Raw genomic sequence first — 26,756 nt, forward strand, 5'->3', positions numbered from 1 at the left:
ACTGGAAACAGACCGGCTTTATGAAAAAATGGAGGCTAAGTGAATCCCAAAATCATATTACTGTCTATCATTTACCAAAATTGCACTCCCTGCTACAAAAAGAAAACACATTGTTGAGAAAGTGGTTCATTTGCTGATATTCTTTGAAAATTTCCCGTTTGTCTCTGCATTTGTACATGGAAACTCTGTTTTCAGCCATTGGAGTGTTTTGCAGGTATCAGCTGAGCTATTCAGGCCTCTTTTGTGGCCGAATCCGGTGAGCTTCAACTATTTCGATTTTGTACGAGCTGATAATGAGGCTTAAGAGAGCGAAAGGTCATCACGGGAAAGAAACTTCCCGAATTTTGAACTAGCTGGGCCAAAGAGTAACTCCAAGCTAAAATCCGGACCAGATATCGATCTTCCGTTGCCACCAACTTTGTCTAGCTCTCCGATGGAAAACTGCAGGAGCAAGAAAATGGCCATTGATAAGAATGTCAAGAGAGAACAACATTGGCTGAAGGGAATCGGAGAATGTTACCTGAAGCAAGCCATTGGTTATAAAAGCTGTGTTAAAGCAAGTATAAAAAAGGCGGCTTCCAATCATTTTCTGGTAGAATGTGATGCGTATGTCTCCACTCACCTGTACAATAGTCATATGCTTAATTAAAATCTTATCATCAACATTGTCTGAAGAGTTTGTTTTGCTACTTACTCTCACAGGTTTGTCAAAGTAAAAATCAAGACATGTTTTCTCGTCGATGATGGAACTCTCTGTATCCATTTGAACAACAAGACGTGCCTCTTCTCCATCTGTCACTGCCTCATCATCTTGCGAATCAGAGTTCACATGAGATATATAATACCGTGGACTCAAACTTCTACAATACCCTTTCTTGAATTGTCTACAACAACCTCTTGCAAGTTCTACAGATGGTCGATACATCTCACCTGGAACCTAACATCAGAAACAGTGTGTGCTTTGCATCAATGTTTATATTATTATCAAGCAGAATCAGTATCTGCAATGCATCAAAGTGTATATATATCATTACCTCCTGAAGTTCTGAGACCACAAAGAAAACGGAGTCAACGTTAGCTGTATCATAAAGTCTAATCCTCAGCAACTCTCTGCTATCTTCTTGGGGTAATTTAACCTCCGGAGGTCCCTTTAAACGGAACGTAAGTAAATCTGACCAATATTTCACATAACGACGTTGGCTTGGTATTGAGACCTGTCATGGTAGTATTAATCAAGAAAATTAAAGGTTTTGTTTATTAGCTTTATTCTCTATTAATCCATGGCTAAATTAAGGACTTACTCCATTATTGTTTGTTGTTCTTCTTCTTGCATACATCTCAAGAGCGTCTTCAGCTGACATCCCACCATAGACAAGGTACGCCGATACCATTAACCCTGTTCTTCCTTTTCCTGCCTGTAAAAAGTACATTAGAATCTGATAATATAACAATGTGTAAGAACTCGGGTTTTGGTTTTTTAGAAAATATACCATGCAATGAACAACCGTGATGTTCTTGGGATCTTGTGCGAGCCAAGAATAAACACTTTCGCAGAAAAGTTGGATCATTTTGAGAGACGGAACATGATTGTCATCAAACGGAAATCGTTCCACGCGGCCATAAAAGTTTTCTGGATCATAAGATTCCTCTATGCATAGATTATAGACCTGTGACCCAAAAATGTTTAGAAAAAGATTGGCTTATATGTTGATTTGATGTTTTGATTGATCAATTGTCTTATTAAACCTTGTAGTGATCAGGATGTCGCATATCGAGAACAGACTTGACTTGCCAAAGAGGGTTTCTATAAACTGCTCTCATTCGTTCAGCAGGAAAGGACATAGCCAACAATTTGTCAGAGATATAAGACATGTCAAGATCATATCCACCAATGATTAACCGTCTTCGTTTCTTGGAGACCAAGCTACGTAGATAATAACTTGTTGTAAGGTAGGTCAGAATGTGAACCCTCGTTAGTCCTAGAGTTGATTTCTCTTTTACAGGCCCTCTCGAGAGCTTGAGACCCATTCTGAAAGAAGAAACATAAATTAGGTAAGGTACTACCGTAAGTCCCAAGGAAACAAAGTGTGAGATTATTGAAAGGGGTTTTATACCTGAAGAACTGATCATGAAGTTGAAGAAGGGATTATTCAGGTTCCCAAATTGAGGGAATTGGGAACCCGAGGAAGAAGAAGATGTCGCGAGGTATAAACAAAACGAAGAAAAAAAGCTTCAAGTTTTGGGAGAAAATGGAGTTTGTTACCTCAAAGAGAGATAATGATCATTCATAGATGAAAACTGTGAACAACGATGCAATTCCATTTTTGGAGTTTTTCAAATTTAGCCAAGCTTCCCCTTTTAAATTTAGGTCTCTCTGTCTTTTAAATTCTATCTCTTCTCTACACCACTTTTGGCGGGAATATATATATATAAAAGAAGAATGATACAATTATGATCTCTCTCTTCTTTCTTCATCCCTTGAGCTTTGAGTTTTCTAACAGCTTAAGTTTTCCATTACAAGTATGAAGAAATGACCATAGGATTTCAAATACTGTGGCATTACTGATTAGTTAAATAATAATATTAGTTGTTATGAACAAAAATATACAAAACTACACTACTCTAAACTTGGGAACAAAATATTCATAAGTTAGACTGCATGGCACTCACTTAATCCAATTTTTCTGAAATCTTCCCTCGAAATATCGAAATGCATTTTAGGGAGATTCATGAAAAGAGATTGTGGTGTTGGCCAATGTATTCACATTTCTTGGATGTTAAGTTGAAGACACGAAGGTGTCTCTTCTTTTATTTTCTTTCAATGCTCTCATGGTTCTTCAAGTTTGTGCAGCTTGGTCTTTGCTCTCATGTTTCTTCAAGTTTGTGCTCAGATTGGTCTTTGCTCAATCCATATGCTCTTGACTTTTTGATTTCTTACAATATGTATTATTATTCAGACATCATTATTATATCCAAAAGAAACCACTGAAGTGTCGATCTTTAATACCAACGTGTTTGAAACACTGTCTACAACATTGCATGGTCCATATCAACTACCAAAGTTCCAATATAGAACGTGCTTCAAAAAGTTATGTCGAATATAACCATTCGGGTGAATTTTTCAGTAATAATATCTTCATAACAATCAAAACAAATGCATAATCATTTGACAGTGTAGCTACCTAATTAGTTTTATATTTGTATAGACTTAAGCTTATCAAACCTAATAGAACATGTCATAAGCTAAGCCCTTCAAGCAATATATGTATGAATGAGCTTTTCTATTCTCTTTTTTGAGTTTTTCTACTTTCATACATATGGTTTTAGGGCACACAAAGGATGTAGTTATCATTTAATTTTCCTAGTCTTCTAGTTCAAGTTTAATTTGAGATTGCTTTAAGTTTGGTCCCAAATGAGATTCTTACGTGTAAACCATTTGCAGTGTAATGTGTACATCGATCTATCTATAGATCGTCTCATGGATCATGCATATCAATACATTGCTTCAATGATTGGTCCACTTAAAATGAAATGATTAAAGTGGCGAGAGTTTAGCCTTTTGTCCCACCACAGAAGAAAGCTAAGAGTGAAAAAAGCCTCTTTAATTAGTGATTTTTTTTTTCTTTTTTCAAGTTCAGAAAAACATATTTATGTCTAATTAGGTAATTAGTTGTTATATAAAACATATGTTGTTTTATTTATGTCTCCACTTGTTTACCAAAATCTATTGTTCTCTTCTCTCCGTCTAAGCCGCAACCATTTGGGACCTTTTGAGAACACAAAACAAATTGATTTGACTTTAATAAACGAAGTTACGAATAAATAAATAACCAACAAGCTAGAAAGCCAAAAGTAAATTCTTTTTTAAGTAAAAAAAATTAGGAACAACTTTTAAAGTGTTTTAGATTTTTAGATATAAAAAATTTCAAAAACTTAAATATATAATAAAATTTTAATGATCTACAAATTAACGTGAACGCGGTTGATAAAATACGGTTATGGTTAAATTTTGGTCGTACCATTTAAAAACTAGCAATAATAGAACATCAAAATACTACCATTCGATTCGAACACTAAAAATAATCTATATAACCCTCTAACTTTTTTCCTAATTGTGTTTTTGAAAAGAGGTTTCTTTTTTTTTCTTTGTTTTCTGTCAACTTCTAAAGGTTTTTAAACTATGTATACGAACCTTCCCCTACTATTGCATAGATTTATGCTGACAAAGTTTTTTTTTTAATTTGCCGATGTCAGAGAACCTTTGAAAAAGGTAAAAGATTGCTTGAAGTTGGAGATAGTATTAATTTAGAAACCGACCACTCATTAATCATTATTCAATATACATTGTTTTTCAAAACTGACTTTTTATTCCTCCAATGAAAATGTTATAGGGGAGACTCGTAATGGCTTACTCAAATAATGTTTCGGTTAGCGTTGAATAAAATCAAATGGTTGAGTTTTGTTTACAATTTTTAATCATTTGTAAAAAAATTATAAACAAATTTCAAATTTTAGATTATAAACTCCATAAGTGGCTCTTCTCACAATTTAAAGTTTACAACCATGTCTTTCTTTCTTTGTTTGGTTAGATTAGATTCTGTCAAACAAAAATCACTAAATATATGTGACAGAAAAAAGAAAAAATCACACTCAATGTCAATCCATAATGATTTAATTTCATAATTACAGTATATTTCTTCTAATTATTACTTCTTCTTCTTTCTTTTTTTTTTTGGCTAAGAAAACTTCTGATTATTACTTTAAATCTTAATTCTAAAAGTATGTACGTGAATGAATTTTCAAAACACCCTTAAAAAAGGTTTTATATTTAGTTCTTTACATTAAATTGAAATTCTATTCAAATGACAGCTAAAATTAAAGGTCTATATTTAGTTCTTTACAATGAAAATTTATTAAGTTTATTTCAAATGACAATAGTCACTAAAAAAACTAAAGTAAGATTAAATGTAAACTAATATTAAATGAAACTGGGAAAGTAATAAATTGAATACTAACACTTAATTTTCAAATCCAATAAGCCAATAAATAACCCTTCCAATAGAAAACCCCCAAATTCTTTCCAATTCAATTAATTTCCTTAACACAAATAAAAGTCCTTAACCGGTTTAGATCCGGTTATAGAATACTAAAACCAAACTAAACCGAACCATGTGATGAAAAAGTAAGAGTTCCGTACCATTATAATAAAAACCCCACGCCACGACCTTTGTGCTTCTCTAAAATCTAGGAGAGGTGCACACAAATTACCATTAAATACGATCTCTCTCTCTTGATTCTGCGACGAACGCGGAAAGCGAAATTGGAGAAGACAAAGCTCCTCACCCCACCCCACCACACCACTCAACGTCACAAAGAAAATAAAAGAAAAAAACCAATCTTTTTGAGTCCTTTGCACGATCTTGGAGAAGTAAGTAAACAAACACCGACCCAGAAGAAAAGGTTTCAGCTTTTTTATGTTTTCTGAATTCACCATTGATAAAGTCTTTGACTTTGGAGGAAAAAAAGTCTTTTACTTTATTCTATTGAACCAGTTCTGAGAAAAGGTGAAAAATTATTTGAGATCATGATGATCTTGTCGTTTTGATTGGTAATGTGAATGTTTTCTCTTTCAATTTTGAGGTTTTGTTTATTTTTGGAATTGGGATTTGGTTAATGTGAGTAAATGGATTTGTTTCTGTTCGTGCAAGCCAGTTTTGATTGGGAATGTGAATGGTTTCTTACAATTTTGAGGTTTTGTTTAGTTTTGGAATTTGGATTTGGTTAAAGTGAGGAAATGGGTTTGTGTTTGTTTACACAATCTGATTTTTTTTTTCAATAGAAACGTAAAGTATGGATCTTGTTGTGCTTATTTTTCTTGGGTTTGGTGATGTTTATAAGGAAAAGGTGAATGCTTTAAGATGAAGCATTGCTTTATAGGTGATTCCTTTTGGGATTTTGTAAACTAGAGAATCCTTGAAGCTACGTTGCATTTATGACATTTGTTTGTTTACATTTTTTCGAATAAATTCTCTGTTTTTACATGTTGTTGAAGTTATATCTTATTCTCTCTCTGCTTTGTTTGTGTATCAGATTTGTTCTTTTGATAACCAAGAGAAGCCAAGTCTGCTGAGCTAAATTTGAGATCTTTTTATAGGTATATGTTCTTTGCTTTTCAGTGCTAATAACAGAGTTTAGTTTTTGGCATCTTGTGGTGGATTGAATAAATATTGTTGTTTGCTTGTTTATCTTATGGCATTTCCTATTTTTAGTCTGTGTTTTTATGGCTCAAAGTTTGAGTTTTTATTTAGTTTTCTGTTAGGGGTTCTTGTGTTTAATCTCTTCACTGATTTGTTGTGTTTTTTTCTTGAGTTGTCAACTCTTTAAATCACGAAGATACAAAAATTAAACCTTTCTCTTGTCTGTATATATATGAAGTAACGATGATGTTTTGTTTGGTGTCTATGTCTTAAATTATGAACAGGTTGTTGTTGTCTGTTTGTGGTGTTATTTGATGGATGAAGATGCTGTGAAAACATGTGGAACGCCTGAAATGATGAATAAGGAAGAGGGTTATAACCTGAGAGGAGACTCTACAGGGAAGGGAATGGGTTCAAAGTCTAAGGTGAAAGAGATCCCTCGTTACCTCAGAGCATCGACTGGTTCGTGTCATGATTTGTGCAAGTACGGGAAGAGGGAGATACCTGTGGAGAAACCATGGCGTTCGACTACTAGAAAGATCTTCAAGAAAGCTCTTGATGATGATTTGAATGAAACTTTGAAGCCGAGTTCTTCTAAATTGAAGAAGAAGGTGATGGAAGGGGAGAAAAACAAGGTTACTGATGATTCTTCTGAGGTAGTTAAAAGAGAGGTTGTGAAGTATCAAGTGACTGGTGTCTCTAATGGGAGGAAGAAGCCAGAAGTATTGATAATATCATCTGGTGATGAAACTCCTGTGAAGCAGATGAAGAAGAAAACAACATTAAGTTCCAAACTTAAGCCTTCACCAGATTCGGGATCTCGCTCATCTGGAAATGTTGATGCCCTGAAGTCGAAAGTCTTGAAGAAATCTTTTTCAGCACTAGCAACATCAAAATCTAAAGTAATCCTTGAAAAAGTTGTTGCTTCACCAGTTCTGAAACCCAAAATGGGGGCAAAAAGTGGAGGGAAAGACGAAGATACAAAGATAAAGACAGCAGCAGTATCTTCTAGAGTTGTTTCAAAGAAAGTTCCAGTGACTCCAAGAGCTTCGCTTTCTCCAAGATTTTCGGTAAGAGTAGCCGGAAATTCAAGCTTGAGAAAGAGTCAGAGTTTAAAGGCTGCATCTTCCTCTTCTTCTCGACAAAATCAGAAACCAAGATCCGTGAATCGTACTGATGAATCTAATAAGCAGTTAGATGATTATCCAGTGGAGGAGAAAACATTGCACGTTGTTGAAATGGAAACAACTAGCAAGGTCCTCTCTGAAAACGATCAGAATCAGCAGGGCTTGGTTGAACCTGTTCTTCCTCCTCTTCCACCGACCCAATCAACTCCAAAAGATGATGAGTGTACTGTTTCAGAAACAGAGGAGTATGAATACACTTCAGGAAGCAATGAGGCTGAGAGCGCTGGAGAAGAGATCGAAATGTCCAATGGAGAGAAGAAGCCAAGAGCGACGAGAAAGGAGGGTGATTCTGCAGATGAAGCTGCTCATAAGTTACGTTTCCGAAGAGGAAAAGTTGTGGATGCTGATGCTGCGGGTGAGAGTGCAAGGAAGCTCAAGTTTAGAAAGGGAAGAGGTCTTGGGGAAGACAAAGCACAAGATGCACAAGTAAGGAGAAGCTTTAAGAAGAGGGAAGATATCAAAGAAGAAGAAGTCGATGAGAATGGTGAAAAGGTTGTGTTGAGGCATCAAGATGTTCAAGAGAAAGATGCACAGGGACTATTCAACAATGTCATTGAAGAAACAGCGAGTAAGCTCGTGGAAGCTCGTAAAAGCAAAGTTAAAGCTTTGGTTGGTGCTTTCGAAACAGTCATTTCTCTTCAAGAATCTTAAACCTTCCTGCTAACTCTCTGGTATGTGCATTGAGCATGAGCACAGCTTGAACCATTAAATCTTTTATTTCTAGAAGTAGTTGATTTGGTTTTGGTTTTGTGTTGATCTGCAGAAACTAATCTAGATTGAGCCGGTTTGAATCGTTTCGGTTTGCTGAACTTTAAAGAAGATTGATGCTTCATAGTTCATACAAAGTTATAAGGATATGTCTCAGCCAAACATCGATATTGATGCTTTTGTGAATAATAATTGATGGATTTGGGGTTGTGTTTGGTTTTGGTTCTCGGTTTATATAATTCAGTTTGTATAGAAAAATTCTAGTCTGTTTTCATACATTTGTTGTTGCTTTTTGTCTTCTTGTTAAGAGAAATCACTAAGCAGACAGTAAACTGTGTTTTTCTGGTTTTGCATAAAACTGGTCCTTACTGGTTTGTGAACAAAAGGAGCTTGTTAAAGAACACTTGCCGCTAGATCATTTGGGCTTGGAGGCATAAGCCGCATAACCGAAGAAGGAGAACTGTCTTCTTGAAGCTCATCTTTTTGCCTGAAGATTTTCTCAAAAAACATTTAGAGAATCGGACCTCACTTTAAGTAATGATCCAAAAAAAACCAAATTTATTGTTGTTAATGACACATAATCTACTTCTCTCATGTTTTCTTTAGCATTACCTTCTTCCAAATTTGAGCTTAGCAAGAGTAGCCACATATACATACATGTTAACACATTTTGGAATTTTAATATGGGATCATTTCGCATCACTTGGGATTGTCATGTTGATTTGGTTTGTGTGATAACATTGAAGTTGTACTCGGTAAAAGGAATAGAAAATTTGTTATATTGTTTGACATGGTAATAACCACAATTTTAAAGAACACACATTCAAACCTCTTAGTCGAGCTAGATTTGATCTAATCATGTACCACTCAAAACAACTTGCTGAAAAAAAAAATATGGCGGAAGCAATGTGGAGTTAGACATATGGTCATAATGCACCTAGGATTTGATACTAGTTATGAAAGACCATAATTTTGCACATACTATGAAGAAAAATAAATAATACTCACTATATGTAATATATTTTATGTTTTTTCTTTTTTCAAACTACAGAAATTCATTAAAAAAAATTGTTAGGGGTTATGCGTCAAATCTTCCCAGACATCTAATAAAATTTACTCATTGATAATTAATTTATACAACTATTGTGACTTGCTACTATATATTACTTATGATTTACTATTATACATTAATCATAAAAATGAGAAAATCATAAACCAATGTTTTTAGTACTTTTTATTCTTTATCGTTATAACCAATGTCTTCACCAAGTACATCAAGTACACAAAGAGTGTCTTTGGTTACTATTATATTTCTCTGTTTGAATTTCTTCCAATTATATGTCTTTATTCGATTTAGTGATAGAATCGGATTCCCTGAAGACTGTAAAAAGAGAGACTTCAACATCTAATAGAACTTTGAAGTTAGTTTTTGATAAGTCTTCGGTTGTTGAAGCAAACTCGACATATCCAGTGATAGTTTACGTGTAAGGTAACATGTTTAATCTTTTTTTCCAGCAATGTTCTTTAAAAAAAATAAAAAAGTTACAGAAAATATATACGTTTATATATTTTTCACTAGCAATATGAGGCTAATTACACATCCATCATCTATCAAGTTTTTGTCAAATTTTAATCTTGTTTAAAATCATTACTTGAATTTGTAATTTTCTATCAAATAATTTCAACACCGTATGTATGAAGTTAAATACTTAACATTGATAGTAATACCAGAAAACAAAAGAAGGTGAAGTTAATCAACTTTCCACTAATTTAAAATACCAAATAATGATAATTAAAAATAAAACCCAATAATTTTTAAAAAAAAAATTAAAAAAAAAAAAAAAAACTAACGCGCCGTTCCCGTTAACGGGCAAACATAACGGACTTCTGTAGTCACCAAGACACCAACTCTTCTCGAAGTAAGATCAGCTTCATCCAATTAAAACAGAGTAGCTACACCGTACATACACCTTACCGTACCGGAACATGTCTCAGACTCGCTCAGACAAATTTACATAGAAAATATAAAAATAATCGAAAAATTAAAAAAATTTAGGAAACAAAGCAGATTTGCTGCTTCTTCTCGATTCTTTTGCAATTTGCATGCATTTGCTCATCAAAAATTCTTTTCTGGGTATTGCTGGAATTAGCTGTATTACTTGAAATGTTGAACCTTTACTTTTTCTCCTTTCTCTTTTTTGGTCAGATTTTGTGTTCTCCTTAGAGCAAAAACCCTAAAATCTCAAAAGTTTCGAACTTTATTAAGCTCTTTGGTTCTTTTGGGGGAAGATACACAGATTTGGGGTGTGAACTAAGGTGAGTGATTGATTCTGTTCCTAAGAAGATCTTTTCACATTGTAAGAAATTGATAAGGTTCTTTCTTTAGTCATCTTTGGGGTTAGGGTCTTCATTGGTTTTGTCGGACTTTATGTCAATTTGTATTGATTGATGATTCTTACTTAGTATTTTGATTTTGGTTTGTGGGTATCTTTAAAGGTCCTATTTTTACTTTATTTTGGTTGACCTATGTATGAATTAATTTGATTGCATAGCTGTTTTATATATCTATAAAGAATGTATCTTTGATTTGGGTTTAGTTTTTATAGTCACTGATGTTGAATTTGAGGTCATGATTTGGTCAGCTTTACAACTTAGTTAAAGTGTTTTTGCTTAACTTAATGCATTTGTTCATTGAAAAACTGCAACTTGTGTGGTTGTATACTGTATGATATTTATCTTAGCCTAAGATTGGTTTTGCTTGATTTGTTTGTTTTGCTAGGTGGAGGAAATGATTATAGCGAAGCAATACCGTTGCATTCACTCGGCGACTTGTCATTGCACGAAAGGACATCTTAGCGAAGAAGTATTGTTTCTTATGGTTCAGCATCTGAACTGGAATCCTAATGTAATCGCGACTCTGTCTTGTGTTTGTAAATGGTTTGATGATATGGCAAAGCGGTTGCTGTGGAAAGAGTTCTGCCGAGCTAGAGCGCCTAAGATGATGTGTGACCTTCAATCTAGTGGTAGCCATAGTGTTGATGGGAGTTGGAGAGCACTTGGGAAACTTTTGATTTACTGCTCAGGTTCAAGCAAAGGTGGACTATTTAACGATTTTCAAATTCCCGGTCATTTTGTTCATAGAACCCGTTTCTCTAGAACATCAGGAAGGAGCTTCCTTCCTGCCCAATGTCGAACTGATGATATTCTCTATGTTTCTGATCCTTGTGAACATCTGGATCAAGGAGAAGATGGTGATTTGGGATTCTTCCGCGGGATTTTTAAATCGTTTTCAATGTCAAAGGTGAGGAAGTTGCTTATTAAGAAAGGGACACCATTTCATCCCACAGAAGTTTGTCCGTATTGCAAAGCGAAGCTGTGGAGTATGCTTCAGGCGAAAATGATACCACAAAGTGCTAGCTGTAGATTGGGCGCTTATGAAGATAGCATTGAGTATTATGTGTGCCTCAATGGGCATATGCTTGGAGTTTGTACACTCTTACCCCTGTCTGATTCTGAAGGGGCTACAGAGTTTCAGTGATTGGAAAAGTTCGACCTTGCGTTTTCCTTTGCAGGAAAAGCTTGAAGCTCTGGTTAAAAGTTGTTTCTATGTTACTGGTGAATTGTTGTTGCTAGACTTTGGGAATCATCACTTTGCACAGAGTTGGTGTGAAACTGTGAAGTGTGTCATGAGCTGAAGGTTTACAAGGTTCAACGAAGAGAGAGTTAACGGTTTCAGATTCTCAATCTATCATTGTTGTGCATTTACAAACCATTTGTTGATTTCGTCCATGTATATGTATGAACAACACTTGCAAATTGTAATAGACACATATATTTCTGTTACATTCATGATCATTTGACCAAAAAAATTATCTAGGAATCTCTTCTTTGAATCTCTCATACTATATCAACCTAAATTACTTCTCATCTCGACTGTGCTATGACCAGGTTTCTTTCTCAATCCAACATCCTCCATCATGTTTCTCACCTTCTCCATATCTTTCCATCGTCCTAAAGCTCCATACATATTTGCCAACAGCACGTAATTCCCCGTGTTCTCTGGCTCAAGCTCAAACAGCTTGTTTGCTGCAATTTCTCCAAGCTGGACATTCTCGTGCATGACACAAGCAGCAAGCAATGCACCCCAAACAGTTGAGGTCGGTTCAAATGGAATTGTTGTAATGACACTATAAGCTTCGTCTAACCGACCTGCTCGACCAAGGAGATCAACGATGCAAGTGTAATGGTTTGATCGAGCGACCGATTTATAATGTTCAAGCATAAACCTAAATAACGTCACGCCTTCTTCAACTAAACCGGAATGACTACAAGCGTTTAAGGCAGAGGTAAACGTGATTTCGTTTGGCATCACACCAGACTGAACCATTTCCATGAAAACTAGCAATGCGTTATGACCATCACCGTGCATCCCATAGCCAGATATTAAAGCACCCCATAGAACTACATCTTTGCTCTTGTGTTTCTCCTGGATTCCATTGAATATCTTGTGAGCGGATTCCAAAGTTCCACACTTTGAGTAAACATGAACCAGCCCTGTAGCAGCATCAAGGCTTGACATAAACCCGGTTTTGGTTAGATAGCAATGGATATTCATTGCTTGGCGCAAATCTGCCAAAGTTGCATATGCTGGAAGGAGACTGTTTAATGTAGCAATGTTGGGTTCTACATCTTCCCGTCGCATCCATTTGAACAGATGTAACGCGTCCCTTACAAGTTCATTCTGTACACAACCAGCAATAATTGCACTCCAAGGACCAGTATGGCTTTTTGAAGCCCCTGAAAATACTTTAAAGCAGAGGTCTATGCGATTGCATTTAGCATACATGCTGATCAAAGATGTTTCCATTATCAAATCAGAATAAACCTTTTGCCTTACTGCCCAACCATGCAAACATTTACCATCATTCAGCTTCAAAGCATCACCACATGCCGAAACAAGAGAGGCTATAGTAACAACATTAGGTCTTACACCTTCAAACTGCATTAATCTACACAACTCTAAAGCATTATTCAAATCCCCATCTTCTGTATATCCATTAATCATACAAGTCCATGTGATCACATCCCTATGCTCCATCCTGTCAAAGACAAATCTCGCCTCATCCATTCGACTACATTTCAAGTACATGTTCACCAACGCATTCTTCACCTCTATTTTATCCCCTAACCGCTTCTCTTCCACCAATTTATGAACATTTCTTCCCATTTCCAAATCCTTCAAGTGACCACAAACAGGCAACATGGAAACAATTGTGGCATGGTCAGGATCAATACCTTCATTAACCATCCAATCAAAGATCATCAAAGCATCATTCATATACCCATTCCTATAATACCCACTAATCATCGTGTTCCACGAGATCACATCTCGGTTCTGCATCACATCAAACACCATCCTCGCCATTTCAACCCTCCCAAGATTCATATACATAGCCAACAACGCGTTCTGCACATACTTATCAGTACCAAACCAACTCCTCAAGATCCTCCCATGAACTACCAACCCTAATTTCATCGATTTCAACTCTCCAGCAGCTTTAGCAACAAAAGGGTACGTATAACCATCAGGAACACACTTAGTTCCCTCACTAACCATCCTAATGAACACATCAACCGCGTCATGATACAATCCATCACGCACGTACATTCTTATAACAATGTTATAAGAAAGCAAAGAGCTTTGAGGCATTTCCTCGAACAGCTTCCGTGCATAAGCAATGTGACCACATAAAGCATAAGTCACGGAGAGAGTCGACGTAATGTGGCCGGAGATTTGACCTCCGGTGATGACGTGGCAGTGTAAAGCCTTGGTTTTGGAGATTGACTGAGTCGCTGCATACTGATTCAAGAGAGATTGGTATCGCTTGACGCTAAGTGCGTGTTTAGCTCTGCGCAAGACTTGGCTCATTTAAAAAACACGATTGTTGTCAACAACTCTAATTGGGTCGCGTTTGTTTAAAAGCAGATCAAAGTGCGTGCCGGATTATAATTTGCAATGAAAACTGCGTGACGTTTTCTTCTCCTCATTTTAGTGAAAATTTCAAAACGAGCCTCACATTATCTATATTTTGGCAAAATAAACCCTTTAATTACAACAAAATATCTTTACGAAACAATTATAGATAATTTATCTTTTTATAGATGAATCAATTTATTTTTACGTAATGGATTTTATGTACTTTAAATTTTAAATATTGAACGTCAAGTATACAACTTCTTAGAGCAAGTGCGCTAGTGGTTCTCACCTCTATTATCTTTTCAGCAGATTTGGGTTCGAGAGACGTAGAATTTGTAATGATGTCAAAAAAAATATATATATATATAAATTTTTTTTGTGAACCTATAAGTATACATCTAGGTTTTCAAATTTGTGACTAGATTGAGATTTTCTCATGTTAAAATAAATATCTTTAATTGTTCATACGTTTTAATTTGATTCTGAATAATGAATATAATTTATATATCTAAATAATTTTGTTGATAACCGATGATTATTTAAGCCTAAATTTGAATATCTATACCTATTCTTTTAAGAGAAAATGATTTACTTTTGAACCTATATTATTAACTTTTATATACCCTCAGAATTTATAGTTAGTAGATTCAGTTTTATAGTGAAGCTCAGAAATTCTTGTGATTTACCATGAACTATATTTTAATCTTCTGAAACTGAAAATTTGAAGGAAAAAACAAAAATACATTGAAATATAATAATTATGAAAATGCAACATTGGTTTGTTAATGTCTCAAAATGACATCATATGTAATAATTAAGGTTTACTAATCAAAAGTTCTCATGCTGTTTCCTCTTTGACTTTAACACTCTCTTCAACTCCGAGAAAATCGATAAACTTCGGTGGTATCTTGGTCTCGATGTGTTCGGTCTCCATTGTATCAACTGCATTTGATGATGATGATGGTTGGAAAATGGCCATGGACACATGTGGTGCAGCCATTGCCAAGGGAACTGCATACATGATAGGTAAGCCATAATGAAGAGCTGATGAGTATTGCATTGCTTGATCTGTGAGTTCACTTGCACTATCTGTAAAAACCACACAATCAAAACATCATGACAAGACTCTGCAACTAAATGGTGTCGTGTATATATGTTTATATATCTCTATCTCACCTTCTGTTGTGTCGACGTTTGTAGTGACTTCAAGAGGAGAAGCAGATTGCTTCGGCTTCCTATTCTTTTTTTTCATGAGTCTCGTCCAATTGTTTACCACTGCTTCATCAGTTCTTCCAGGGAGATGCTTAGCGATCAAAGTCCACTTGTTACCATGTTTTGCATAACCGTCAAGTAGTATCGCTTCTTCTTTGTCAGTGAAAGCTTTCTTACTAATCGCTGGGTCAAGATGACGAAACCACCTTGCTCTACATGTCTTAGCTTCAACACACACAAAAAAAAAAAACCAAAGCTCTATGTCGGTAACAAAACCACAAGACATATATGTAACATAGTGATGATGTAACAAAACCACAATCCACAAGACATATATATGCAACATAGTGATGATATAACAAAACCAAAATCCACAAGACATATATGTAACATATTGACGATGATGTAACAAAACCACAATCCACAAGACATATATGTAACATAGTGACGATGATGTAACAAAACCAAAATCCACAAGACATATATGCAACATATTGACCATGATGTAACAAAACCAAAATCCACAAGGCATATATGTAACATATTGACGATGATGTAACAATGTGAAAAGCATATATCTAATTACCTGATCGTCCTTGTATTTTTTCTGCAATCTTTGTCCAGGTTCGAGGACCATATTCAGCAACAAGCTCCCTGAGTTTCATATCCTCTGAAGACGTCCAAAAGTCTCTAAACGAAATCACTTTCTCCTTGTTCTTCTCCTCACGATTCATCCTTTCCAATGATGCATTGCTTTCTCCAACCTCATTGGATGGACTCTTCATATGGACATCACAAACGTATACATGAGTACCAAAAAGAACTCAGTTACAATGAAAATATGGGCAAACAGATCTATACATTTTAATCTATAGCAAAATTGTCAATGAGATGAAGACAAAGAATGATGATTCTAGTAGTTGATAACATAATTAGTGATTGAACTAGTTAGAAAGATATGATATGTTTATACCTTGAGAGCGGATTGAGTAGATTCCATTGTTATGACGCTTGAATCCTGGATTGATTAAAGTTAAACAGAAAAATGCGGCGCAGCTAATACTGTGAATTGCCAGATGAAACTTGTACTAAGATTTATAGTAGATTTTGCATTTAAGTTTATACCATATCAATGAAATTTTTTATTTGACCTTTTACCATTCAATAATGGTGATACAGGATTTTAAGAATTTTGACTGGATTCTAAGGTGTTTATTTTAACACCTTACCTTAATATGTTAATATGCTATTTTGACTGAATTTTTTTGGTAGTTTTTTGAAAAAGAGTTGTTGGAAGATATATTTGTTTGACTATTGTTTTCATTTTGGATTATGTGACTTAATTCTAAATTGTTTTCAGGTTTAGAAAGAAAATCATACAATCCGTTTCTAGAACTTTACAAATAAAATAATAAAGTTGATAATTTTTACAAATAAAAATAATAAATTTGATAATTTTCACAAATAAAATATTGATAGTTTTTATATCATGAAAATGGCAGTTAAGTAGTCAGTTAGTCGCGATGCGAAGTTGCGAACTTATTAAACAAATTTTAATTTATAGAGGTTTTACTGTATACATAACAAAATTTTAAACATTAATATCAGAAAATTAATTCCACTATATTAGACTATCAGTCGTAAAAGAAAATTTTAATTAATGTGTAATTGACAAAAACGAAAAAACATTTGAAATTCATTGTCACTACGAAAAAAAAAATATGTGAATTGAGCAAGTCAGCCAAAGTGCTTATGGAGGTCAATCATAGGTTATGACTTGAGTCAACCAAAGTTGTGAGGGTTTTTGTTACTCTCCTTGAATTTTCTGCTTCTTATGATGTTTATGTTTTTAGCATTATTCTTGTGTTGTATATATACTATTGAGAATAAGATCACCATCAAGATTCAAGAGTCAAAATAGATGATATCAAAAGATACATAGTACTGATCTATGAACAACAATCACCTCTCTCTTTACCACACATTCTAAAAGAGTCTTTCTTCTAAAACAACAAATCCGAGTATTAGTGCTTGAAGAAGACTGCAAACGGATCATCATTGTCATCTTTGCTTGTTCTGTTCTCGACCAGTCTAGTTTTTTATATATCCACTTGAGGGATTCTACCACCAGCTTGGACAATCTGTTGCTCAAGCTGCAACAAAAACAAAACAATAATTCACGAAATCTGAAAGCATAAACTTACACAATTCACATAGCATTTTTACTCACATTGAACAGATCTTGAAGCTTTGCCTTCAGTGTCTTGTATTCGATATCCACCTGCTGCAAACATCTCACACACCTGTATTAAGTTACCAATTAGTCTCAATGATCAAATGAACATAGAAGAAATATGAGATTCTCCTATAAAAAAAAGCTGACCCTTCGAAGTTCTGAGAGTCGCAACACTCCTTGAGGGTAACACAAAGACCTTTGACTCTCTTGGCACCAACACTTCATAAAAACAAGAAAGGAGTGTTCTTCATGGAGACTAGATCCAAGATTAAACAAAAAGACTGAGATCATACGGATCGATGAAACATACCTTGAGCTACTACCTTTGAGTTGATGAACACTAGAACCTACCAGCTTAAAATCAACATTTCCTGTCTGATCTCTGAATATACATATGAACAACAATAATTAAACAATATACGTTAGCTTTTGATGATAAAACTAGTAAAAGAAAAGTAAGAAGAAACACTTACAAAGCTCTAGCCATGTTACTGATAAGCTTCTCACAATCTTCAAAGAAAAGAGTAACAACCTCAGCCACAAAATCAGGACTACATTCATCTTGCAGCTTTTTCAATTCAGTGAATTGATCATCCAGAAACCCCTTCACAAATCAGAAGATAAAGAACCTCAGAAACATATTTCATAAACACTAAACCCAATTCTTAAATCCCCAATTTCCAATACATAAGCTTCAATAAGAACCCTAAAAACTGTATAGAGCCATCTCTAAAAAGGTGACAAATTTGAAAACAATAGACCATAACCCATTTCACAAACACTAAACCCAATTCCCAAAATCCCCAAATTCCAAATACAAGCTTCAACAAGAACCCTGAAACCATTAGAGAGCCACCATCCCTACAAAAGGAGACACTAACCCATTTTCACAAACACTAAACCCAATTCCCAAAATCCCCAATTTTCATATACAAGCTTCAATAAGAAGCATGGAAACTGTATAGAGCCATCTCTAAAAAGGAGACAACTTTAAAGAAGAAGACCATAACCCAATTTCACACAAACACTAAACCCAATTTCCAATTCAAAAGCTTCAATAAGAACCCTAAACACTGTACAGAGTCATTCCTGTATAAAGGAGACGCCTTTATCCAAGTTCGCTTCACAAGAAAAGGTAATCACTTTGAATCCTGAATCTATAAGGGCAGATGCAAAAACTTACCTGATGATAGAGAGAAATGGTGTAATCACGAAATTGTCTCTGTAACTGAGCAATGAGAGTGTCCATGGCGAAAGCAGAGAGAATGAAGGAGGATTGTGAAGAAGTTCTGATCTTTGATTATGCAAAAAATAAAGGAGCAATTTTTGTGTATGTTTGGCTAAAGTTTTGGACTTTTGATAATTGCAATCCCAATAAAAGAGAGATTCTTACAGATCATCAAATCTGAACAGAAATAAATAAAGAAATACAAAAAAAACTTTTATTCCCATAAAGGGCAGAGAAGAGAGAAGAGAATTAGAATATGATTAGTTGTCACAAAGACAACCTTGAGAAGTGGGAAGGGAGAAACATTGGTTTGGGCCATGAGAAAAAATGGAATCTCTCATCTTTATTTCATGACAATTATAATGATTGATACATTTCATTCTATGCGTTTAAGTTACATTTTCAACGTTTGGTGGATTTGGAAATTGGAACCACTGACACCAAGCTGGAAGATTCTCTATAGAGAGAGAAGTTATCTTACCGTGTGGACAACACTCAAGAAAACATCGGTTTGATTCTCTTGAGTCTTAGATCGAGCTTTAGAGAGAATCACATACTCATACGAATATATGATCAACTTGAGTAACGGTTGTTTTACATGGTAAGTTTGGGTACAAACCGAATATTCGAAAAATTTGTGGTGTTTGTGATTTGCTTTTGTCTCGAGCAATATATGATTTTATGATTTGTTTCGATTCTAAATTTTTTGAATATTTGGAATTATGAATATCCAAAATAATTTGTGATATTTGCAAATTATTTGTTTCGAACCATCTATTTTTTTTTAAAACTAAAAACAAAAATTACATAAAATAACAAAATATGATATATTAAAGGTTTTTGTTCGACATGCTTTCAAATTAAGTAAAAAAAAACGAAACGTAACCCCTAAAATTATGCGTTAAGTATTTGATAGTCGATCTCATGCTTATCATATTTTTAAGAGGAACATACTTAAATTATACTAACATTTGGCAAACTTAACAAAAAAACTTAGAGAAGATAGCGGTAAATATAAAGCTTTCCAAACAAAGTTGCATTTCTCTGAGAGCCAGGCTCGATATGTAACATGGCTTCATAACACGCATAGTTCATCTTTGCGTACGTCCCATATCTGCAATCCGGAAGATATTAAGAATCCAAAAAAATCTTGTAAACGCGTAAAATCTTATACAGTATGTCTTAAATTACACGTTTTATACGCTAAGTATTAGATCATCGCATGCTTAGCACATGTTTTAAACAAAGGAACATACTGAAATGATTAGGCTTATTATATGTATGACTTCTAATTAAGTGACACCAATCCATATCATCATAGCAATTCTAACATTACATTTGGAAAACTAATTAAACAAGAAACTTATTGACGAAAAGTATATATACTTTAGCGTAGGTATCGGCAAATAGGGAGGTTTCCAAACAAAGTTGCATTGTTCCGTGAGCCAGGCTCGAAACGTAAGATGGCTACATCACACGCATAGTTCATCTTTCCGCTCGTCCCATATCTGCAATCCGGAAGTACCAACCGCGATCTGAACCTTATTTCACCTATCTCCTTAATATCCGCCATCATATATTTCATAGTCATACTGTCCATATCGTCCTCGGAAGCAATCGATGAAACCTTAATCAGCTGAGCCCACCGTGGAATCAAATTGTAACTGATAAATTCAAGAAAATGAATTAAACAAAAAAAAAAAAACAAGAAGATAAAAAGAATTCTAATATATATAGAGATGAAGTGTTGTAACCTCTCTATGGATGAAGTGGCGATGGTTAGTCCTTTGTATAGTATGGAAAACTTAAAATCTCCTTTGAGACACATAAACCTACCAGGGAGATCACTAGGGAGCCTTACCAATACATCCCATTTTACGGTAAGGCTAGTCTCTGTTGTTATATTAAGAACCGTGAAATCCATTGAAGGTATTGTAACGTTTGGCACATAATTATCTTCTTCTTTTTTATGTTCATACTGGACAACAGCTATAAGAATGAGGAAAGCGATCCAGCCCAAGATGGCCACTGTTCCGAGGCAAATCCCCACACATTCTTTTAGTGAAGGCGTACGTGAACGTGATAGAGAGGTGAGTTTGGGAACTAGTGCTTCTTTCTCCATTCTTGAAACACAAAAGAGCTCTAGCAAGATTGAGAGAAAACAATATATATATTATATACACAGACACAAGATATTATTATTCTTTTTGTCAATGTTAATTTATAGCAAGCATATCTTTTTTTTGTTTTCTTTTGGTATTTTTTTTTCATTATACATTGATTCATTACCTTTAATAAGATATGTTTTAAAGTTTTGATTATAGTGTAAGAAATTTTAAAATCAAAGAAGATTTAATTTTGATTCAAAAGCCATAAAATATAGTAGAAAAAAAAAATACCTTTTATATATGTATATGTACGTGTTGATATAAAAAAAAGGGTGTATTTTTGGGGTGTTGCAATTTTTTTGTATAAGTTTCCCAATTCTATCAACTTTGTATCAAATCTATATTTGAATTTATTTTTGGTAAAGTGCAATTTCTATTAGTTTTTTACATATTTATTCCCAAAACTATTGTTATAGAATAAGGGTCCAACAATTTTATTTTACAAAAATAAAAATTTAATGGTGATTGTTTGACTTTGAACTCAAATTATTGTGAGTAATATATAACCTTAGTGTAAAATTTTAAAATGTTAATAAAAATATATAAGTCCGCATTTCAAAAAACATGAATAAAGTTTTTTTTGTGAGAGTTGAATTATACTTAGGCTATATGGCATTGATGAGTTACAATAATTTCGTGCAAAGCAACTACTCTGCGACCATGCACGTGCACGGACTCGCATGTTCTATCCACGTTTCACACCATTACACACTCTCTCACTAGTCACTACAACTCTTCTTACTAGATCTTATGCACAATTGTGAATTTGTCTTGGAGCCATGACTTTAAAAGCTTCATATAATTGGTTACTTATAACTCAAGTCTGGTAATCTTAAATTGACTTTAATATTGTCTTTTGCAGATCCGATCTAAAGAGATTATATAATACACAAATCTGCAATAATTGGGATTAGAATACTAAAAAACTTTATTTTTATTGCCTTTCTAAGAAAACAACAAAAATGTTGCAAACCGCATCGAATACAAAAGTCTTTTTGACAAACACATTTAAGAGAGAAGCTTACATAAGAAACACACACTGTAAAAATGTAAAAATGTAAAAATGAACTCCTCAGGACTTCGACAATGGAGTCTTGAAACTAAACTTATATGAGAATGAAGCAAAAAGAAAAAGACACGAACATTGAAGGAAGAAGAAAACAAGATCAGTTTTTTTTTGTGTCTTGTTATTAGACAAAGGCAGGCATGTCCTTGAGCCATGCGTCAAGTGGCTTACCAATGGAGTAAACGATGAAACCAATCTCTCTTAACTTGTCAACATTCAGAACGTTTCTTCCGTCGAAGATGAAAGCCGGTTTCTGCATATTGTCGTAGATCTTCTGGTAATCTAACGACTTAAACTCATCCCACTCTGTCAGAACACAGACCGCGTGTGCGTCTTTTGTTGCCTCATATGCGTCCCAAGTCACGCTCACTTGTTTCACTGTGGTTGGACTCATTGGCTGCAAGTGAAGGGGATGGTCCCAATCGAACTTCTTCATCGAAAGATCTCTCTGAATCTGTTCCTCTGTGACTTGTGGATCATAGATACTGATTTGCGCTTTGTCTCCTAGCAGACCTTTACAGACATCAATGGCAGGTGTTTCCCTTGTGTCGCCTGTGTCTTTCTTGAATGCGAATCCGAGGATGGCAACCTTCTTGTTGGAGACAGTGTTGAACATGGAAGAGACGACTCTGTTCACGAACCTGTTCTTTTGGTAATCGTTGATCTTGATCACTTGTTTCCAGTATTCCGCAACTTCTGGAAGACCATTGCATTGACAGATGTAGACGAGGTTAAGAATGTCCTTTTGGAAACAAGAACCACCGAATCCAACACTGGCGTTCAAGAATTTGGAACCGATTCTTGAATCAGTACCAACAGCGTAAGACACTTGAGTGACATCAGCACCGGTGGATTCACAAAGAGCAGACATGGCATTGACTGATGAAATCCTCTGAGCCAAGAAAGCGTTTGCAGCTAGCTTAGAAAGCTCAGCAGACCAGAGATTTGTTGTGATGATTTGGTCTTCAGGAACCCAATTGGCATAAACCTCCTTGAGTGTCTGAACAGCTTTGAATCCTTCAGGTGTTTCTCGGCCTCCAATCAAGACACGGTCAGGGTTAAAAAGATCGGCAATTGCAGTTCCTTCAGCAAGAAACTCCGGATTAGAAAGAATCTGGAACTTGATTCCTTTACTGTTATGCATCAAAATCTTCTCAATAGCTTCAGCTGTCTTCACAGGAACAGTCGATTTCTCAACCACAATCTTGTCAGAAACCGAAACATCCGCGATCATACGAGCAGCACTCTCCCAATAAGTGAGATCTGCAGCTTTCCCAGCTCCAAGACCAGTTGTCTTAGTCGGTGTGTTGACAGAGACAAAGACAATATCAGCTTCCCTAACATGTTTCTCCACATCAGTACTGAAGAAAAGGTTCTTCCCTCTGCACTGCTTAACAATATCTTCAAGACCTGGCTCGTAAATCGGAAGCTGATCACTGTTCCAAGCATTAATCCTAGGAACAGAGATATCAACAACTGCTACTTCAATATGAGGACATTTCAGTGCAATCACTGCCATTGTTGGTCCACCTACATATCCAGCTCCAATACAACAGATCTTCACCATTTTGATCTCTCTGCAAAAATTAAGATCACATCTATGAACAACGACAACAGATCTTCACCATTAAAGCTCAGATTCCAATTCCCAAAAACAAAACAGATCAGATCTGGATTATAAACTAGTAAGCAAAACGTCGAACACCTAATGTGCAAGCAAGAGACTACACAAAATGATCCAAAACTAGTCAAATCACACGGATCTAAACACAATCTGAACAAATCGGTACCTAAAAACCAAAAAGGATACCTCAAACGGACACGGTTACCACAGGATCTATATACATTTCGAGAATCCGCCATAGAAAAACTCAAAAAACGAAGAAAAGAACCGATCTCCAAATAACGAGTGATAGATGTGTTTAGTGATCAAAACGATTCTAAAAGAGAGATCAGATCAGATTTGAGCTTACAGTATCGGCGATAAGAAAAATGTTAACTCGGAGAAACGTAAAGAGAGATCGACGTTTTACCTCGGAAGAAGATTCGTAGCGAAGAAGTTGGTTTTCTCTTGAGAGCAGTGAGGAGGAGAAGGAACGAGGAAGAAGACGACGAAACGTTACAGTTTATAGAAGAGTTTTTCAGTTAAAAACGCAAAAGGGTAAAATGGAGAATTCGTTGGAATGATTAGTGAAAATTACGGTATTGCCCTTGTAACATGTTCCCCACGGAAGGATATGCACGAGCACGACGAGCCGGCTAATCAATATATAGCTTTGTCTAGTCGTGGGAAAAAACTGACCCGAACCGAAACAAACCGAATTAATGTAAAAACCGGATAGATACTAAATTTAATTTTAAATACCCAAACAACCCGAAACCAAATAATTACCAAATCAAAAATTGAATGAGTATTCAAAATAGAATTATATATCCAAAAATATTGATTTATTTTTGGACTGAATAACTAAAAATTACATGTAAAAATGAAATATCTGAATAACCAATCCAGAAAACCACAAAATCCAAAATACCCATATACCCGAACCAAAATTTAACCAAAAATGTCAGAAAAAACCCAAAAATATCCAAATTACCTAAAATATTCCAAGATATTCGATTTTTTTTATTATAACTGAAACAAAAAAATATCCAAAAATAATTCGGTTTTATATCGGTTCTTTTTAAGATCTGAAATCAAACCAAAAACATACCGTACTATAACCGAACCAACACTCTAAAACAAACTGAATAGATCTTAAACTCATAATTAAAAAGATCAAAAACCAAATTATACCGAACCGAATATCCAAATGTCCAAGACTACTGGACTAGTTTTGTCCACAAAAACTCATCGTTTTATTTTGTTATAAGGAAGCTTATGCATGTATTAAGTATTTGTATGTTCTTAATTAATCTATTTTTTAGACCTTTCACACATACTTCATCTATTTCACAAAGAGTGTTATTTTAGAGAAAAAAATTGTTACACAAAGGCCTCGATTGGTAACCATGATTTAGGAAAAAAATGAGAAGGAATGTGACATTCCTCTTCATTCCTCAATTTTTTTACCATTTACAAGGAATCATTTTTCCACATCATTACTCTACATTCCTCACAAAATGAGGAACAATAGAACAAAAATGTTCCTCCCCAAAATTGATGAGGAACAAATGGAACAAAAAAAAGAACAAATATTAAAATTCGTTTTTATTTTAAAATAAATAAAAAAATATTTATTAATAATATTTTAATCTCATAATATAATATTTTCATATTTTTATCATGTATTGACATTAAAAAATATTTTTGATATGAATTTCATGTTAAAAAATCTTACTATACATTGTTTAAAATTTGTATGGATAGTAAAACATATTTAAGAGATGTTTATATCATAAATAACAAATAAAAATTACTATAATCTATAATAGGTTAATATAAATTATTAATTTTTAACATTACATATTTAAATTCATTCAAAAATATATTTTAAAATTAGTGTCAAATTCATTATATATAAATTATATCTAGTATTATTATTAAAGTTGATTTATTTAATCAAATATATTATAAAAGATAGTGTTATTGTTTGGTTATCATTTATTATTTTGTTCTTCTCTGCATGTTTTCCTTTCATTACTCAAAAGTTGTTTATTCCGTTCCGTATTGTTCTTTTTGTTCTTTTTCCTTTTGTTCTTCTAATGGTTACCAGTAGAAGCCAAAGAGTATCATTCTACATTTCCAATGCATCTTTTACATTTTTTTTTGTCAACAACTTATATTATTATCATCTTTTACATTAAATTTCTAAATTTTACCTTTAATCTATAATTAATTAAACCATTAACCATTTATTAAATAGGGACATATATGTATATTTTATTTTTTCTTCATTTGTGTGAAATGTGTCAAAATTACACTATTTATGAAACAGAGGAGTATTAAACTTGGTTATAAATGTCTTGATTTTTGCAATATATGATTTTTTATAAATCTTAACCAATTTGCATTCAAATGTTTTTCTTTAAGTTTACATTTCATCAATAAAAGTCTATTAATGTTGCACGAAAATTTTAAAATGTTTCATTTTGAAATAAAATTATTTTCTAAACTAATAGATTAATAAGGAATAGAAGTATCGGAGTAGTCTTTAGTGTTAGATTCGTAAGCCAAATTGATGTATCGATTACAAAATGTTAAGGTTAACCATCTAAAGTTAAACTATGTAGTACCAACAAAACAATTACTCTTGTTTAATCGACACAATCTTGGATACTACCAAAGCATTTCCTAATCTTCTTCATGATGTTTTGCTCATTGATCTCGACAAGAGTTCTAGCTCTCCTCTCTACATTTTTGTATCTAGGTTCGGTCTAATAGAAAATTCAAAGCCCTAGAGAAATTTGTACTTTAATCTGGATCTTATTGTGGAGAAAAGATCCCACATCGGAAGATGTGAGAGGACTTCAGTAATATATAAGGGATTAGGGTCAATCCACTCATTGCCAATTGGTTTTGAGTTGGAAGCCCGTAACAAACCCTAATTTAACACTTATACTTTATGCACACACTGAAAATTTTATACTTTCGTACAAGATGTTATATTTAGATTTAAACATATATACCGGAAAACAAAAAAACATGTTAGTAATAAAATTAGTGATGGTAAAGCTTTAATGAGATACAATCATGCATGTCCATAAGCCACAAACTATATCCTCCTTGGTATAAGCAACATCGTAGAATTTTTAATTGAATCACCGAAAATATCGA

General features: G+C 34.2%; 8 protein-coding genes and 2 long non-coding RNA genes across 18 annotated transcripts; 4 read left to right on the plus strand and 6 right to left on the minus strand.

Annotated features, from left to right (window-relative positions):
* Positions 1-59: 59 nt before the first annotated feature.
* Positions 60-2,208, minus strand: LOC17879012 (phosphatidylinositol 3,4,5-trisphosphate 3-phosphatase and protein-tyrosine-phosphatase PTEN1). Of its 3 annotated transcripts, none has more exons than XM_006284991.2 (7): positions 1,747-2,149; positions 1,491-1,667; positions 1,302-1,415; positions 1,035-1,214; positions 695-937; positions 521-622; positions 60-441 (listed from the first exon to the last, which is right to left on the minus strand). In XM_006284991.2, the coding sequence occupies exons 1-7, from the start codon at positions 2,128-2,130 to the stop codon at positions 301-303; spliced, it is 1,341 nt and encodes a 446-aa protein (XP_006285053.2). In that variant the 5' UTR covers positions 2,131-2,149; the 3' UTR covers positions 60-300. The 3 variants fall into 3 exon arrangements, with proteins under 3 accessions (XP_006285053.2, XP_023634367.1, XP_023634366.1); XM_023778599.1 differs by having other exon boundaries at positions 275-622; positions 1,747-2,029; positions 2,115-2,208; XM_023778598.1 differs by having other exon boundaries at positions 275-622.
* Positions 520-1,756, plus strand: LOC111829494. Its single transcript, XR_002832889.1, has 4 exons — positions 520-606; positions 703-1,161; positions 1,344-1,376; positions 1,482-1,756. It is a non-coding gene; the product is annotated as an uncharacterized LOC111829494 (long non-coding RNA).
* On the plus strand, positions 1,867-2,363 carry LOC111829495. Its single transcript, XR_002832890.1, has 2 exons — positions 1,867-1,950; positions 2,053-2,363. It is a non-coding gene; the product is annotated as an uncharacterized LOC111829495 (long non-coding RNA).
* A 2,848-nt stretch (positions 2,364-5,211) lies between these two features.
* On the plus strand, positions 5,212-8,686 carry LOC17880946 (microtubule-associated protein 1B). 5 transcript variants are annotated; one of them, XM_023779611.1, is made up of 4 exons: positions 5,213-5,460; positions 6,091-6,154; positions 6,482-8,055; positions 8,148-8,686. In XM_023779611.1, exon 3 carries the CDS (start codon positions 6,512-6,514, stop codon positions 8,033-8,035), a length of 1,524 nt encoding a protein of 507 aa, XP_023635379.1. In that variant the 5' UTR covers positions 5,213-5,460; positions 6,091-6,154; positions 6,482-6,511; the 3' UTR covers positions 8,036-8,055; positions 8,148-8,686. The 5 variants fall into 5 exon arrangements, with proteins under 5 accessions (XP_023635381.1, XP_023635379.1, XP_023635377.1 ...); XM_023779609.1 differs by having other exon boundaries at positions 5,213-5,428; XM_023779612.1 differs by lacking the exon at positions 5,213-5,460 and adding an exon at positions 5,546-5,564.
* Positions 8,687-10,157: 1,471 nt separating this feature from the next.
* On the plus strand, positions 10,158-11,937 carry LOC17879761 (EID1-like F-box protein 2). 2 transcript variants are annotated; one of them, XM_023779152.1, is made up of 2 exons: positions 10,158-10,449; positions 10,872-11,937. In XM_023779152.1, exon 2 carries the CDS (start codon positions 10,881-10,883, stop codon positions 11,628-11,630), a length of 750 nt encoding a protein of 249 aa, XP_023634920.1. In that variant the 5' UTR covers positions 10,158-10,449; positions 10,872-10,880; the 3' UTR covers positions 11,631-11,937. The 2 variants fall into 2 exon arrangements, with proteins under 2 accessions (XP_023634920.1, XP_006284417.1); XM_006284355.2 differs by having other exon boundaries at positions 10,158-10,408.
* LOC17879830 (pentatricopeptide repeat-containing protein At5g39350) lies at positions 11,813-14,021 on the minus strand. Its single transcript, XM_006285000.2, has one exon. The coding sequence runs from the start codon at positions 14,019-14,021 to the stop codon at positions 12,000-12,002; it is 2,022 nt and encodes a 673-aa protein (XP_006285062.1). The 3' UTR covers positions 11,813-11,999.
* Positions 14,022-14,907: 886 nt separating this feature from the next.
* LOC17880681 (transcription factor MYB56) lies at positions 14,908-16,281 on the minus strand. Its single transcript, XM_006285430.2, has 4 exons — positions 16,255-16,281; positions 15,868-16,060; positions 15,246-15,506; positions 14,908-15,158 (listed from the first exon to the last, which is right to left on the minus strand). Exons 1-4 carry the CDS (start codon positions 16,279-16,281, stop codon positions 14,908-14,910), a joined length of 732 nt encoding a protein of 243 aa, XP_006285492.2.
* An 880-nt stretch (positions 16,282-17,161) lies between these two features.
* On the minus strand, positions 17,162-18,986 carry LOC17878706 (histidine-containing phosphotransfer protein 3). The gene is made up of 6 exons (XM_006284612.2): positions 18,701-18,986; positions 17,991-18,121; positions 17,828-17,899; positions 17,665-17,736; positions 17,512-17,584; positions 17,162-17,434 (listed from the first exon to the last, which is right to left on the minus strand). Exons 1-6 carry the CDS (start codon positions 18,764-18,766, stop codon positions 17,381-17,383), a joined length of 468 nt encoding a protein of 155 aa, XP_006284674.1. The 5' UTR covers positions 18,767-18,986; the 3' UTR covers positions 17,162-17,380.
* A 748-nt stretch (positions 18,987-19,734) lies between these two features.
* LOC17878290 lies at positions 19,735-20,900 on the minus strand. 2 transcript variants are annotated; one of them, XM_023779506.1, is made up of 3 exons: positions 20,500-20,900; positions 20,132-20,409; positions 19,735-19,859 (listed from the first exon to the last, which is right to left on the minus strand). In XM_023779506.1, exons 1-2 carry the CDS (start codon positions 20,865-20,867, stop codon positions 20,133-20,135), a joined length of 645 nt encoding a protein of 214 aa, XP_023635274.1. In that variant the 5' UTR covers positions 20,868-20,900; the 3' UTR covers positions 19,735-19,859; position 20,132. The 2 variants fall into 2 exon arrangements, with proteins under 2 accessions (XP_023635274.1, XP_006284516.1); XM_006284454.2 differs by lacking the exon at positions 19,735-19,859 and having other exon boundaries at positions 19,894-20,409.
* A 929-nt stretch (positions 20,901-21,829) lies between these two features.
* LOC17880833 (UDP-glucose 6-dehydrogenase 4) lies at positions 21,830-24,094 on the minus strand. The gene is made up of 2 exons (XM_006283518.2): positions 24,013-24,094; positions 21,830-23,556 (listed from the first exon to the last, which is right to left on the minus strand). Exon 2 carries the CDS (start codon positions 23,544-23,546, stop codon positions 22,104-22,106), a length of 1,443 nt encoding a protein of 480 aa, XP_006283580.2. The 5' UTR covers positions 23,547-23,556; positions 24,013-24,094; the 3' UTR covers positions 21,830-22,103.
* Between the last annotated feature and the right edge of the window lie 2,662 nt (positions 24,095-26,756).

Source organism: Capsella rubella, unplaced genomic scaffold (assembly GCF_000375325.1).
Source record: "Capsella rubella cultivar Monte Gargano unplaced genomic scaffold, Caprub1_0 scaffold_7, whole genome shotgun sequence".
In the NCBI taxonomy this organism is placed as follows: domain Eukaryota; kingdom Viridiplantae; phylum Streptophyta; class Magnoliopsida; order Brassicales; family Brassicaceae; genus Capsella; species Capsella rubella.

Coding starts and splice junctions, on each gene's coding strand:
- LOC17879012 (XM_023778598.1), bottom strand. CDS start 2,130: ATGATCAGTTCTTCAGGTATAAAACCCCTTTCAATAATCTCACACTTT. Junction 1,215..1,301: donor GAACAACAAACAATAATGGA/GTAAGTCCTTAA, acceptor CTACCATGACAG/GTCTCAATACCAAGCCAACG. Junction 623..694: donor ACTTTGACAAACCTGTGAGA/GTAAGTAGCAAA, acceptor ACTATTGTACAG/GTGAGTGGAGACATACGCAT.
- LOC17880946 (XM_023779613.1), top strand. CDS start 6,512: ATGGATGAAGATGCTGTGAAAACATGTGGAACGCCTGAAATGATGAAT.
- LOC17879761 (XM_023779152.1), top strand. CDS start 10,881: ATGATTATAGCGAAGCAATACCGTTGCATTCACTCGGCGACTTGTCAT.
- LOC17879830 (XM_006285000.2), bottom strand. CDS start 14,021: ATGAGCCAAGTCTTGCGCAGAGCTAAACACGCACTTAGCGTCAAGCGA.
- LOC17880681 (XM_006285430.2), bottom strand. CDS start 16,281: ATGGAATCTACTCAATCCGCTCTCAAG. Junction 16,061..16,254: donor CTACTCAATCCGCTCTCAAG/GTATAAACATAT, acceptor GTCCATATGAAG/AGTCCATCCAATGAGGTTGG. Junction 15,507..15,867: donor AAAAATACAAGGACGATCAG/GTAATTAGATAT, acceptor TGTGTGTTGAAG/CTAAGACATGTAGAGCAAGG.
- LOC17878706 (XM_006284612.2), bottom strand. CDS start 18,766: ATGGACACTCTCATTGCTCAGTTACAGAGACAATTTCGTGATTACACC. Junction 18,122..18,700: donor CCATTTCTCTCTATCATCAG/GTAAGTTTTTGC, acceptor TGATTTGTGAAG/GGGTTTCTGGATGATCAATT. Junction 17,737..17,827: donor CTCAAAGGTAGTAGCTCAAG/GTATGTTTCATC, acceptor GTTTTTATGAAG/TGTTGGTGCCAAGAGAGTCA.
- LOC17878290 (XM_023779506.1), bottom strand. CDS start 20,867: ATGGAGAAAGAAGCACTAGTTCCCAAACTCACCTCTCTATCACGTTCA. Junction 20,410..20,499: donor GCCACTTCATCCATAGAGAG/GTTACAACACTT, acceptor TGAATTTATCAG/TTACAATTTGATTCCACGGT.
- LOC17880833 (XM_006283518.2), bottom strand. CDS start 23,546: ATGGTGAAGATCTGTTGTATTGGAGCTGGATATGTAGGTGGACCAACA.